Genomic DNA, 14,987 nt, shown 5'->3' with positions numbered 1-14,987 from the left:
TCTGAAGTCATCCCACATGGAGGCGGGGCCTGTAGAGAGGGTGGGGCCTATTGAAGGGGCTGAACCTCAGTTGGACACCGTTGCAGCCCTCCGTGTATATTCCTGCAGTTGTGTTTGCATCTTTATGCTAATCCCACTACAACGCCCTTTCCTGTCATGGGCAGGCTGGAAACTTAAAGTGGGCCAAAATTTCCTCCAAAAATGGCCCCCATACATGCCCACGTCACTGGCCTGCAACCTTCTACCCCAAAACACACCAAAATGCCACCCTCTACTCCCTAACACACCCACACCACCAGTCTTTCACCCTCTACTCTCTCCGAGCCACAGGCGGCCCCACGGATGCGCCAGCCCACCTGGAATCTTCCCTGTGGCTTCTATGGCCATTCCGTCTCTGGTGTTGAGACTCATAAAAGCCCGCGGTGGATGCAAAAGTGCCATCTAAACTAGGCGCCCCGGTACTTGTGTATTATCATGGCGCCCCCGTTTCCATCGCATGCCATTGTACAACCAAAAAATCTCATCGCATCGCATGCCATATGATCGCGATGCGATAAGACGCGATTATACCCGATTTTAAATTGTACACGCACCCAGACCCGATTTTACATTGTACACCCACCCTGATGGGTACTGACAATGTTAAATGCTCCCCCATTGTTAACTCCACCCCACTATCAATGCCAACCCGAAGCGCGGCGAGCCCGCGAGGGGCGGCGGTACGCGTCCTACAACCTTTTCATACCCCCACTATCCACGTCGGCGTGGAGTTGATTTTATATAGTGTGGCGAGCGCAGCGAGACCGGCGAAGGGACGCGTAATACTCGCCACACTATATAGAATCGACTCCACGCCGACGTGGATAGTGGGGGTATGAAAACGTCAGAGGACACGTCAGAGGACGCGTACGGCTGCCCCTCGCGGGCTCGTTGTGCTCGCCACGCTTCGGGTTGCAGTTGATAGTGGGGTGGCGTTAACAATGGGGGGGGGGGGGGGGCATTTAACATACTTATTACCCATCAGGGTGGGGATACAATTAAAAATCGGGTCTGTCTGGGCATTTAACATTGAATTATATATATTATATAATGGCATGCGATGCGACGCAATATTAAAATTGTACACTCTTCACGGGAAAAGCCTAAAATCGGGTCCATCGCATACCTTAATTAGCGGTATGCGATGCGATTTTAATAATAATTATTTTATTTATATAGCGCTATTTCACCAATAGGACTCAAGGCACTTAACAGAAGGAACATAATCCAATACAGGAACACTGAAGTACAGAAAAGCTTTTCATAAACTGCAGAGAGCATTACTGCAGGGAATGATGGAAATGCTTGAGTAAACAGGAAAGTCTCGGGTCTATTTTTGAAGGATTCTAGAGTGGAGGCCTCTTGAACTGTGCGAGGAAGTGAGTTCCATAGAGTCAGAGCCGCATGGCTAAAGGCTTGACCCCCAGATGAATTACGGGAGGTCCTAGGTACTGCTAAAAGTCCTTGATCTACAGATCTCAGTAATCGGGTGGGACAGTATGGAACCAGAAACTGCTTCCGGTACCTTGGGCCTTGGTCATGTAGGACTGTGAAACTCAGTAAGTTCATCTTGAAGATGATTCTGGTATAGGCAGCCAGTGAAGGGAGGAGAGAATGGGAGCTATGTGGCTAGAGCGGGGCTGGTTGGTTAGCAGCCTGGCAGCTGTGTTTTGTACCAGCTGTAATCGGTGCAGTTCTTTTGCTGGGAGACCAAGGTAGAGGGCATTGCAGTAATCTAATCAGGATGATACAAATGCATGTATGACTTCTGGCAGGTCTTCAGAGGGGATTAAGTGTTTGATTCTGGCTATGTTCCTCAGATGAAAGAATGAGGATTTGATTGTGGCTGATATCTGATGTTTAAGTGTCTGGCCACCATCCAGGACAACACCAAGATCAGAGTTTTGTAATTCTGTAACCCCAAGTGTCAGCCCAGTTGGTTGGCTATGCTACAATCTTGTCCTTTAAAGTTGAGGCCTTCTCATAATGACCTCTGTTTGTGCATTGCATAGCCTATAAGGGCATGTTATAATGATTTTGACATGGGGAAAGACGGTAAAATGAGAAACCGTTAATTTGCATCTTGAAAGGTATTATATGTCGGATAAAGCATTGCTTTATATTTGTAATGGTTTGTTGCCCATTAGAAGAAGCCTATACAGGTCGGGTATCCCGTATCCGGGCATCCCGTATCCAAATTATTCCAAAAACCTTGGTTTTTTGGAATAATTCAAAAAAATGTTTTTGTTTTTTTCCCCTCCCTAACCCTCTTTTAATACTTACCAAGTCCTCCGGCGTCCACGGCAGGCCTTCAGCATCCTCTCCGGCGTCTCCAGCGGTCCCAGGAGTGCTTTGCGCGAGTGCGCGCGCGCGCCGGTGACGTCACCGGCGCGCCTGGGAACTTGCGCAAAGCACTCCTGGGACCGCTGGAGACGCCGGAGATGGTGCTGGTGGCCTGCTGTGGACGCCGGAGGACTCCATGGACGATCGGGGACCCACCAGGGGCAGGTAAGTATGCCTAAAAAAAAAAATATTCCAAAAAACGGAATATTCCCTTATCCGGAATGCTCGTGGTCCCGAGCATTTCGGATAAGGGATACTCAACCTGTATAATCTCTGTCGGTAACATCCACTCGTGTGCATTCTCTTTTGCATATAAATTTAACCTTTTTGGAAAACAGATGATTTTTATCCGCAGAACCGGTAATTGCTGCATGTACCCGAAATGCATTTCACAGCTGGCTAAGCTGACTTTGTCCCAAGTAATATATTCCCGATATCGCAGCTCGTACAGTATTCTAGTCAAAGTTCACTACATTATTTTTCAGTGTACTATAATTATATCCCCTCCCCCCTCCCCCCCGACTCCTTTTTTCCTAATGTAAACAATTTTAATTTGGAAGGCCTTTCTTCATTTAGATTTGCATCCTTTAGAAAATGAAATCAGCCTCAGAGTAAACATGGTACCTATTACAGATTGCTGTAGATAATTAATGATTGTATTATCTCTGGGCATTCGGTATGTCTAATCATATCTTGTAATAATTGCCTCATAATTGCCTAACTAACTCATGTACATTCTCAATTCCCCTTCCGCAACTCACAAGCAATCTCCCAGCTAGGAATAGTAAGTAGCGTGTTGTCATTTTAAAGGTTACAAAAAAAATAAATAAAAATGAAATAAATAAATATAAGGACGAGATTATTTTTATTTAAATCAGCTTTTTTATATCCTGTATAATATATACAAATTCTATCCTCTTCCTCCGGTATCATGATGTCATTATTTAAGGGAGGATTATCCTGTATGTAGCAGGTTCCCCTGCGTCTCCTGTAACAATGTATATGAGCATAGATCAGGGATGGGGAACCTTTGACACTCCAGCTGTTGTCAAACTACGCATCCCAGCATGCCCTGCAACAGGTTTAGCATTGCCAAATAGCAAAATTGTAGCAGTGCATGCTGGGATGTGTAGTTCAACAACAGCTGGAAGGCCGAAGGTTCCCTATCCCTGGTGTATATATTGCAAACAGGCCCTAATGGGAAATGGCTACACATTCCAAGCCTGCAGTAATTCCTTGTTTTTCTGTAACTGCAGTGGCGTCACTAGAAATGTTCCTTGTCCCCCCCTACATTCTAAAAAAGTTCCTTGTCCCCCGCATACAGTAAATATATATTTATGTTTACCTATATGCTTGTTGCCAGGGGTTTATTGCTCTTTGTCAGAGGTTATAAGATCGTTGTCAGGGGTTTCTTGCTTATTGGTAGGGATCAGTGCCTGATTAAGGTTCCGGGGGGGGCGGCGTACTTAAGACAAAAAGGGCCCCTAAAGAAGAGGGTCCCGAAAATCCCTCCAGTTCCTGGCTATCTCACCCCGGCGTTTAAATAACCGTATTGGCCGATCTCTGATGAGGGGCGGGGCTAAAGTGACAGAATCGCAGGGCTTAATGATGTCACACACAAGCCCCGCCCCCCGAACGCCTGCTGAAAGTCTCCTCTCCGGGAGAAGCCCGGAGAGGAGATTTAAAAAGTTGGCAACCCTGAAATAACCACACACACATAACATACATTTTATCAAAGATTTGCACTCGGAACACATATTCTTATGCTAGGTACACACCAGAACGATGCAGGTCGTGAGCAGATCGTAAGACGAGTGTACGATCGGCTCAGGATCTGTTGGAGCACACGTTATGCGTAGGATCTGAATCCAATCCGATCACAACCTGTACCCTCAGTGGTCGTATACAGATCCTACCTGCTGCAGGTAGGATCTGTAAAACGATCAAATGACCAGAGGGGACGTGTATTGGATCGGAATCGGATTTGGTCCAAAACATGCCCAATTTACATACAATCGGTCGAGATTGTATTGAAATTGGATGAACTGGGGCCAAATTGCCGTTTTTGATAGAGTAGGCATTGTGACTTATTTGCATATTAAATCAAAATTAATAATATTCTGTCTTTGTTTTCTTCAATAAACAGATTGATTTTTTAAAAAGCATTATTTAGGCAAATAATTGTGTTATGTAAGTTACAATGTGATTCGATTTTGAAATCAGTGTGTCAGATTTGAAACAAAATCTTAGCAATGGGGAGATATCATTTTCTGGATTTTCAGTTGTTTCTAGAGAGGTCTGGTGGGTTTGTTACAGTGAATCCTTTTACACCCACATATCACTCATGCCAAGATGGGCCTTGTCTTGACAGCGCTGCTAAAATGAATTACTGGATGTATTGTGTACTGTTGCCGTCTCATAAACATCAGGGTCTGGCATCTGGTTGCAGATAAAGAAAAATATTAAAAAAACTGACCTTAAGTTAAGGTCATCAAGACAATACATAGAGGCAGTGTTTGTTTTCTGACCTTATTTCTATTACTTTAAAGCGAGGATTATTTATTTATTAACAGTTTCTTATATAGCGCAGCATATTCCGTTGAATCTCTCATCCTATTACATTTCACCCTTTGTCTAATCAAATGAATACTTTGTGATAGACTAAACCAGGACTGGCAAACCTGTGGCCCTCCAGCTGTTTTGAAACCACAAGTTCCAGCACGCAGTACTATAGTTTTGCTGCTAAGGAATGTTGTGGCAAAGCATGCTGGGATGTGTAGTTTCACAACAGCTGGAGAGCCGAAGGTTGGCCAGGCTTGTTACATAGAAACATAGAATGTGACGGCAGATAAGAACCACTCGGCCCATCTAGTCTGCCCCTTTTTTAAAACATGTTACCTCAAACCATATTTGATCCTTATTTTTTTGTAAGGATATCAATATGCCTATCCCAAGCATGTTTAAATTGCTCTACTGTATTTGCCTCTACCACCTCTGATGGCAGGCTATTCCACTTATCTACTACTCTTTCTGTGAAGTAATTCTTCCTCACATTTCCCCTGAATCTTCCTCCCTCTAGTGTCAGTGCATGTCCTCGTGTTCTGCTGCTCCTCTTCCTGTGAAGAATGTCTCCCACTTGTACCTTGTTAAAACCCTTGATATATTTAAAATATGTCCCACCTTTCCCTTCTCTGCTCCAAAGTATACATATTAAGATCTTTTAGTCTTTCCTGGTACGTTTTGTGATGTAGGCCATGCACCATTTTAGTTGCCCTTCTTTGTACAGTCTCTAATGTATTAATATCCTTCTGGAGATATGGCCTCCAGAACTGAACACAATACTCTAGATGAGGTCGTACCAATGACCTATACAGTGGCATTATTACTTCTTTCTTTCTACTGCTGATACCTCTCCCTATGCAACCAAGCATCTGACTTGCCTTCTTCATTGCTTACACTGCCTTCCTGCCTTTAAGCCCCCTGAAATAGTGACACCTAGATCCCTCTCTTCCTCAGTAGTTTCCATTGTAGTGCCATTTATACTATATCGAGTCTTTGGATTTTTAAGACCCAAGTGCATGATTTTGCATTTTTTGGCATTAAACTGTAGTTGCCATGTTCTTGACCATTCCTCTAATCTACCTAGATCATCAGTCATTTGTTTTACCCCTCCTGGTGTGTCTACCCTGTTGCATACCTTTGTGTCATCTGCAAAAATGCACATTTTACCCTTTAATTCCATTTGCAATATCACCAATAAAGATATTAAATAGCACCGGTCCAAGTACAGATCCCTGGGGTACTCCAATTGTAACCTTTCCCTCCTTTGACTGTGTTCCATTTGTTAAACAGCCTGCACATGTTACATCTGCCCCACCTGCAGTGCACATGGTTTTGCCCATTTTGAGGACAAATTTGTACTGTGATCAGATCTGAATAAGGGCCTAAATATGAATGTAATAATTAGCATGTTTTATCAAAAGCTGACCCAGAGATTAGGGTCTGACCCAAAGGTAGCAGCCTACTTTTTGACTATCATAAAATGAGGTGGTGATTTGTGTCATTGTATATATATATATATATGGGGTACATCTCTTCACAAGAGCTAAGGACATTTATTCAATACTAGTTAAAAGCCTGTTAAAATGACAGCTTTTGCAATGTACTTTCACTTTGAGCTGTGACAGTTTTTACTTTCACTTTGAGCTGTGACAGTTTTTAGCCCACAAATTCTCCACCACCACCCCCAGTCCCTATCTGCTCCTGCCTCCAATCTCTGTCTTCCCAGCTCCCTCTCTCCATGGACTGCACGCCGGGTGCGTGCAGTCATGGTGAACAGACTGTTTACAGCAGGGCTGGGCAATTGTGGCCCTCCAGATGTTAGTGAACTACACATCCCAGGATGCTTTGCATTAGTTTTGCTATGTGGCCATGCTGAAACTGATGCAAGGCATGCTGGGATGTGTAGTTCATCAACATCTGGAGGGCCGCAATTGCCCAGCCCTGGTTTACAGGGTGCATGCACCCAAGATTATTTGAATGATTTATTCTGATTTCAAAGCAGGATCTTATTGGCTTTCAACTGTCAACAACTGTCATGTGATTTGGGACAGCCAATAAGATCCTGCTTTGAAATCAGAGTAATTCAGAGTAATTCAGAACCTGCACATCTCTAATATTTTGTGTACAAATTTGCATCCTTTGACACTAAAGTCCTAACAAGTCCCCTAGTCTCATAGCAATCCTGGCTTGCGGTCCCCATGGTCCTGATTCAGAGCTGTTAGCAAGGCTGCAATGTTTGCAGATGGACAAAACCATGCAAGTGGGGGCAGATGTAACATGCGCAGAGAGAGTTAGATTTTGGGGGGGGGGGGAGTTATTTTGTTTCTGTGCAGGGTAAATACTGGCTGCCAGTGCCAGATTAAGCCTTCGGGGGGCCCGGGGCACTTTAGACAGGGGGGCCCCCTTGCACTTGTCATTACTGGCCGCAAACTGCACGGGAGAATATTACACTGTCAAAACACAGAGTAAAGGCAGTATAAACTTGGTCAATGGGTAACTTCAGGGGATATATATACACACACACACACTCATATATACCACATAAAAATCCCAGTGCTGCCTCTGATTAAAAACCCTCCCATGACTAGGCTGCTGCTGCTGTTATCCATGGGCCTGAAAGCATGTAATGAGCTCCACCAATCAGAGCTCAGCACAAACGTCTCAGCCTCTGCCCTCTGGTGCAAAGTGTCATGGGACTTAGTCAACTCCCAGTAATGCACTGCACACTTGGCTCCCAATGCTCAGCACCATTAATCATTGTCACATTGGCAGATAGGTGGAGCTGCAGCACTACCCCACTCCCATGCACAAAACCTTTAGCTAAAAAAAAAAATGTTTTTTTTTAAAAAAAAAAATACAAGCCAACCACAGGGGGCCCCTAGCTAGAGGGGGGCCCAGGGGCACTGACCCCTTGTGCCCCTATTATAATCCGGCCCTGCTGGCTGCTTTATTCTTACCCTGCATTTAAGATTTCAGTTTGATCACCCCCCCCCCCCCACCCAAATCTAACTCTCTCTGCATATGTTACATCTGCCCCACCTGGAGTGCAGCATGGTTTTGTCCATCTGCAAAAATTGCTGCTTTGCTAACAGGTCTGTATGAGGCCCCGTGCCTGTGATTTTTGGATATACCTCACTGCAACAGCAGCGTCCCCGTAGATAAGCCCCAGCACTAATTGCCATACCGAGCACATCCCTAATATATGCAGAGCGGCTAACGCAAACAAAAGGCCAATGGTAATTAATATGTATATTAATTCACGTTAACTGATTTAAAATTTATATCCAGGTGTTCTGCATAAACGAGAGCAATTAGTTACAATACATGGTCAGTTCCTAATATTTGCAACACTGTGATGCAGTTTGCTTTTGGGATGCGGTCGGCAAGTCGACACATAATGTCGACAGTCAGTAGTTGGTCGACCCCTATTGGTCGACAGGCCATAAGTTGAAGCGTGAAAAAGGTTGACATGGCGAAAAGTTCGATGCGATCAGCATGTAAATAGCGTGGCGAGCCAATGCGAGGGGATGCGGTACTCTTATATGGTGTCCACGTCGACCTATGTCGGCAGACTACCAAAAACTGGGAAACTCATGCTGACCTTTTCCATATTGACCTATTGCTTGTGTCGACTCTTTGACCATGCCGACCAAAGGCATGACAAGCTTTTTTCCTGTGTCGACCTAGGTCCTGTTGCTATTGACTGTCGACCTTATTAGAGACGACCCAATGACCCGTACCTGTTTGCTTTCACTATGAGTCGAAGCATTCATTATGCTGCACTGCAGGTGGGGCAGATGTAACATTTGCAGAAAATGTTACATTTGGGTGGGGTGTGTTCAAACTGAAATCTAAATTGCAGTGTAAAAATAAAGCAGCCAGTATTTACCCTGCACAGAAACAAAATAACTCCCCCAAATGTAACTCTCTCTGCACGTGTTACGTCTGCCCCACCTGCAGTGCAGCATGGATTTGCCCAGTTGTGTACGTTTTGGCTTTACTAACGAAGCTGAATCAGTCCCACAGTGCAGCGATCTCAGCTGCTCTAGGATGGAGCGGATCCCAGTGCTGGATCCCAGAAGTTGATCCATTCAACAGGATGAGTGCAACAACAGAAAGGGTTAATGCCGCATTCACAAAGCTTTATTGATTGAATGCACAGTTTGCGCATAGAAGCGGACAGAAGCCCTGGTTTGGTTTGTACGTTGAATGTGTTCTCTTTAGTCACCGGTATACGTGTAAGGAAGGACACAGGTGTTACATACACAGGTGTTACACAGGTGTTACATTACACAGGTGTAAGGAAGGACACAGGTGTTACATACATTGCTGAACAGTGCACCCATTAATCAGATTACTTCTACCTAGGAACAAGCAAATGAGCACACATTGGAAAAAGGCATTTAGGAGAACACAAAAGACTAGTACCAATAGGAGATATCACTGCTGAAAAAATACTGACCCACATCAAACACTGTGGGGTAAATGCAATAGGATCAGAGTTGCCGGATGTTTGGACAAAACGGACGGGAACGCCTGTATTTTTAAAGCGGCAATCATTTACAAGGCAAAACCAACCTGATCCTTACAGTTAGGGATACACAATGGAGGTATTCAGATGTGGTCGGAGTAGCGTTATAAGCAGCAAAGTACCGATTATCGGTACATTGCTCTTGTGCGGGACCCGCTCTGTTCATAAGCGAATGGTCCGGCAACAAGGGAAGCAGATCGGTATCAGACTGTTAGGGGTGGGGAGGGGGTGTCCAGACAGTTTCAAAGGGCAATCATTTACACTGCAAAACCAGTTTGATTTTGAAGTGTAAATCAGGGTTGCCGACTTTCTCATTCTCCTCTCCGGGAGAAGCCCGGAGAGGAGAGATTCAGTAGCCGCTCAGGGGGCGGAGCTTAAGCGTGACATCACTAAGCCCCACCCCCATGCTGGTAAACCAGCGAATTCAGTGATCTCCGTGGAGGGGGCGGGGCTAAAATGACGCGATTGTGTCATTTTAGGTCCGCCCCCTCCCCTGAGACCCGAGGATTGCGGCATTTTAATGCCGCAATCCGGGGGACAGCGGGGGTCCCCCCTGAATCCGGGAGGGTTGCCCACCCTTCCGGGGGGCCGGGAGGGAGCCCCGATTTTCGGGAGACTCCCGGAAATTTCGGGAGGGTCGGCAACCCTGGTGTAAATGATTGCCGCTTGAAATTTTTTTTCTTAACAAGTCTCTCACTTTCTGAATCTCTCATCCCATTAAATTTCACCCAATGGGGCAGATGTATTAAGCCTTAACAAGAGATAAATTCAAAGGTGATACAGGGCCAGATGCACTAAGGTTCAAAAGTGATAAAATGGAGAGTGATAAACAGCCAGCCAATCAGCTTCTGCCTGAGCTGATTGGCTGGCTGTTTATCGCTCTCCTTTTTATCACTTTTAAAGCTTAGTGAATCTGGCCCAAAGAGAGATAAACGTCCAGCCAATCAGCTCCTTACTGACTTTTTTAAAACACAGCCTGTAACATGGCAGTTAGCAGGTGATTGGCTGGACGTTTATCTCTCCTTATCACCCTTGCATTTATCTCTTGTTAAGGCTTCATACATCTGCCCCAATGGGTCTAATTCCGAGTACAAAAATGCGCACTAGCAAACCTGTATGCACATACTGGGCGTTACCTCCCACCAACAGTCCCTCCCTGTCAATCACTTCTTCACCTGCAACCTTCAATGCTAGTGAATCATGCAGGCGTGGATCACATGTCATTAGGTCGACATGCTGAAAGGTCAACATGGGTATAGGTCGACATGGGACAATGTCGACAGGTCATTAAGTCGACACAAGCATTTGGTCGGCATGTTCTACGTCGACGTCAAAAGGTCGACATGGGGTTTTCACTGTTTTTTATAGCCGAATGTCTACACAGTCACCATGGACACTGAAACGTAGCACCGCATCTGCTCGCCAATGCTTCGGGCACACTTTTTTCTTCTCCCACCACGCCCTAGTGGATGGTTGGGCATAAAATACTGCCTGTCAGCACATGTCGGCTCAAAAAACAGTGAAAAACCCCATGTCGACCTTTTGACTGTCGACCTAGACCATGTCAACCTAATGCTTGTGGGATTCTGCTGTGTCTGTTGTAGTGATGGATATCGGAAGCTCATTCTCAAATGATTCCACCATACAAACTTAAAGGGGTATATTCAATGCTTTTTGCGAGCTGTGACAGTGAGCAGTGCTGACTGCTCGCTGTCACAGCTTGCAGGGTCAGTATTCAACTGACACCCCTGCAAACGCCATTTCCACTTTGCGATGGGGAAACGGCGCGTGCGGCCGCTAAAACAGTGAGGCTCGCGCCTCTATTAGCCTCGAGCCTCGCTGTTTGGGGGAATCCTCCCCATCATCATTGAATAGGGTGAGCGGGCCAGTGTCATGCTTAGAACTCCACTGTTCTACTGAGTCTGATCCCCTTCTCAAGTGCCTTCCACAAGCTGCTTATCCCAGGCCATAGGGATGGCCTGAAATAGCAGCAATCTCCCTCTCCCCCTCATTAGTCTAGCAATCTCCCTCATTTCCCATAGCCCACATTACACTGTTACATTTTTGGGGAAAAAGGAATGAGAGACCGATACATTTACAATGAATCATCAGCACCATTTCCCAGCACTTTACCAAGTATAGTAGCTCTTACTAACTGCTTTGTGGCTCATCTACAATTGGATATAAGTCATGTTACAAGATTCCTCTCAGATGTAGCAGTACACACCCACGCTTCTAGGTGCCACGTGCGCAATCTCTTTTCACAATCTCTCCATGTATGGAACTAGACACGCCCTTTGGGTGGAGCATGACACACCCCTCCAATGGGGCGCTGTGCAAAATTCTACTACCAACTATAATCTCCCTGAAACTAGTTTTCAAAAGTAGGCAAGTATGTCCCAGGCTTAGCAGAACAGCGGAAAGGTGATCACTGAACCAGATATAAACACTCCACCCACTTTCATATGTGTTAAACCATGATATGTATATCCTTGCGAAACTCTAACTCATATTATTTTTATTATATTTTTACTACTATTCATGCATCATTATTTGATTTCCTAATGACCTGATTATGTGTTATGTGCCATCTATGAAATACGAGACATATCTAGCACTGTTCGCTAGGCTGCGTATGTTCGCCTGCCCGAACCCCCCCCCCTTACTGATGGAATCCCCCCACTAGCATGAGCAGGGCCGTAACTAGGGGGGGGGGGGTCACGCGCACCAGGCGCTGGGGGGGGGGGCGCTAGTGTGCGGTCCTGGGACTCCTGGCAGTGGGTCCGGGGACGGGCAGCGGGGTCCCGGGGATGGGCAGCGGGGGTCCAGGGACTGGTGGGTTAACTCCGGCTCCTAGCGCTGCCGGGTGATGGGCGGGAAGCAGATTTTGAAAAGACTCACCGGACGCTGATTGGCTGAACTCAGCCAATCAGCATCCGGCAAGTCTTTTCAAAGTAATCAGCGCTTCCCGCCGCCAGGCACAGACAGATAGCGCTAGGAGACGGAGTGAGTGAAAGCTGCCGCTACACCAGTCTCTGCCTACCCCCGCTGGCTGCACACAGGTATGTTGGCAGCGGGGGTCCAGGGACTGGTGTAGCGGCAGCTTTCACTCACTCGTCACTCCGTCTCCTAGCGCTATTTGCCTGGTGGCGGGAAGCGCTGATGATTTTGAAAAGACTTGCCGGACGCTGATTGGCTGGCCGTTTTCCTGCTCCCGCCTCCTTCCCACCCCCTTCAGGAGCAAATGGCCCAACAAGTGTCTCACTGAAGCCGTTCGCTCCTGGGGTTTGCACATGCCCATATTTGTGCTCGCGCAAACCTTTAGCGATCGCAATTAGCGATGGGGCCAAATTCGGCCCACCAGAAGCGGGTCTTAATTGGCCCCTTTCTTAGGTAGAGAGTGACACAGCTACAAAATTCATCATTTGACGTCCTGGTGTGGTATATTTGGCCGACATTGGGGCCAATTTACTACAGCTTCTAAAAACTAAAAGAGGTGATGTTGCCCATAGCAACCAATTCCGATTCTGTCTATCATTTTCTAGGATGCAATAGAAAAAGGACAGATTTTGATTGGTTGCCTCTTTTAATTTTTTAGACGCTTAAGTCAATTTAACCCAATGTTTCAGTCTATACCTAGTTCGACAGTGGGAAATGGTCAATACAAGCATAAGGTAGACACGGATAAGGTTGACACATAAAAAGGTTGACAAGAGTTTTCAAAAAATGTTGGTGTCAATGCAACATGTGGTCCCCCACTTACTTTATCACATGATTCGGGCCTTTCCCATTGCCAATTTAAAAAAAATTCCTAAAAAACTCATGTTGACCTATTCATGTTTCAACCATAGTCGTAAGGACCTTTTGCTTGCGTGGACCTGTTGACCATGTTGAACGACTGTCTGTTGACCATATGGTGTTGACCTATTTACTGTTGACCTACACATTGTCTATCAGCCATGTAGATACCCTATCATCTTCGAAACCCTTTACTCTCAACACAAAAAATTGTCTTTCTGTTTGGTGACCACTCTTGACGTCAAGTTTCTTTTCCTGTTTTCCGCAGACATAAAAAAGACGCCGCCAACGTCAAACGGCGTTTGGAGCCCGAAGTATGGTGTACCGTTCCAGCAACATGTGCCAACACTGGACTATCAACATAATGTATACATACCTGGGACACCAACACTACTGGCCAACAAGCAGGGACTTTACAGGGACTATGAGCAGAAAAACAGTTTTTCCACTTTCGGAAAGAAGCGGAAAATAACGTCTTGTTGCGACGTAAACGATGACCTGATCATTAACAACGACCTGAAATGATCAGGGCCCAACATCGAACACTCCTCCACAAGACAGGGCGCCCATGCTTACATTGTGAGCAGACTGGGCGCCAAGCGGTTAACCAACGATATCATTACTATGCCAAGAAAGCTGTCTCAACGAACCTACCTGACGTCTGTTTGTGTGCGATAATCCCGAAGGCACCGGCTGTGGCAGCTTCCGATCTATAAAATGCAGTGGGTCAGGGAGATCTGAAAATGAATCTGTAACACTTAAAAAAAAAGATAGTTCTCTATAGGCGAGGTACTAATGGCGCAAACTGAACGTACATAAAGACAATGAAAATAGATGACGGTGGAGCAGTGTGTTGAGTAAATGGACGGAATGCAATTTCATTCGGTGAAACAGATTCAGTGTTGGTGAGAGCGAAAGTCGCTTGTGTGTAAAAAAAGCAATTTTATCTATCTGCAGTCAAGCGAAATACTTCCTTCAGGACTGGAGTGAATGAGAGGACATCCTTTCTGAAATGTCATTTCGACTTACAGCCTTCGGCAATTTCCATTTAGTGACAGTCCTGTCTTTCATTGTTAATATGTGAATGTACCCGGTGAATATATATATTTTCTTTTTTTGTCGGACCTGTGTGCCTGTTTTGCTGAGCGATTGAAGGGTGTATGTTGCGAAGCCATATTTGCATAAAATGCATTATCAGCCAACCATTGCCACTACATGTTGCAAAATTATAAATAATTCCCCAATCCCCAGACACATGTAAATATGTGTATATGCTATTTTTTTGAAATTGTATTAAAGAGCACTGTACTCACTGTGATATTTAATATTAATATGCAAAAGAAAAATGTTCTCTTTTACTTTTTTTTTTTTTTATTCATCCCAGGAGAGGACGCAGTCAAGGACTGAAATGAATTGCAAATGAAAAGGTCAGGGGAGTAATTAGACAGTTAAATACACATATTATGTACAGGCACGGTTTTAACCAAAGTTAATTTTTTCATTGTTTTTAATTTTCTTTTGAAATCGGGAAAAACATGAAGACGCTGAACTTTAGCATCTGCTGGTGTCGGCTTGTCGCTGGTATGAATACAGGCCCTCATTCTGGTTGAATCGGTTCCCTGCGCGTTCACACAGGGGAGCTATGTTTTGTTGGTATGCATGTGCAGCCTATTTGTGCGAATGGCCATGGCAAATTGATTATTTGCCGGCCTCA

At 45.4% G+C, this 14,987-nt stretch overlaps 1 protein-coding gene across 3 annotated transcripts in view; it reads left to right on the top strand.

Annotated features, from left to right (window-relative positions):
• LOC146073838 (protocadherin-10-like) overlaps positions 1-14,586 on the top strand; it is a 73,218-nt gene extending 58,632 nt beyond the window's left edge. For 2 of the 3 annotated variants that reach the window (XM_083181349.1, XM_083181348.1), the window contains exon 4: positions 13,542-14,586. In XM_083181349.1, the coding sequence (XP_083037475.1) occupies positions 13,542-13,798 (257 nt within the window). In that variant the 3' untranslated portion in view covers positions 13,799-14,586. The remainder of the gene's footprint in view (positions 1-13,541) is intronic. The other variant, XM_083181350.1, reaches the window with a different exon arrangement.
• Positions 14,587-14,987: the final 401 nt, after the last annotated feature.

The sequence above is a fragment of the Crinia signifera genome, chromosome 4, assembly GCF_055691185.1.
Source record: "Crinia signifera chromosome 4, ASM5569118v1, whole genome shotgun sequence".
NCBI lineage: Eukaryota > Metazoa > Chordata > Amphibia > Anura > Myobatrachidae > Crinia > Crinia signifera.
This window is presented reverse-complemented; position numbering and strand designations above follow the sequence as displayed.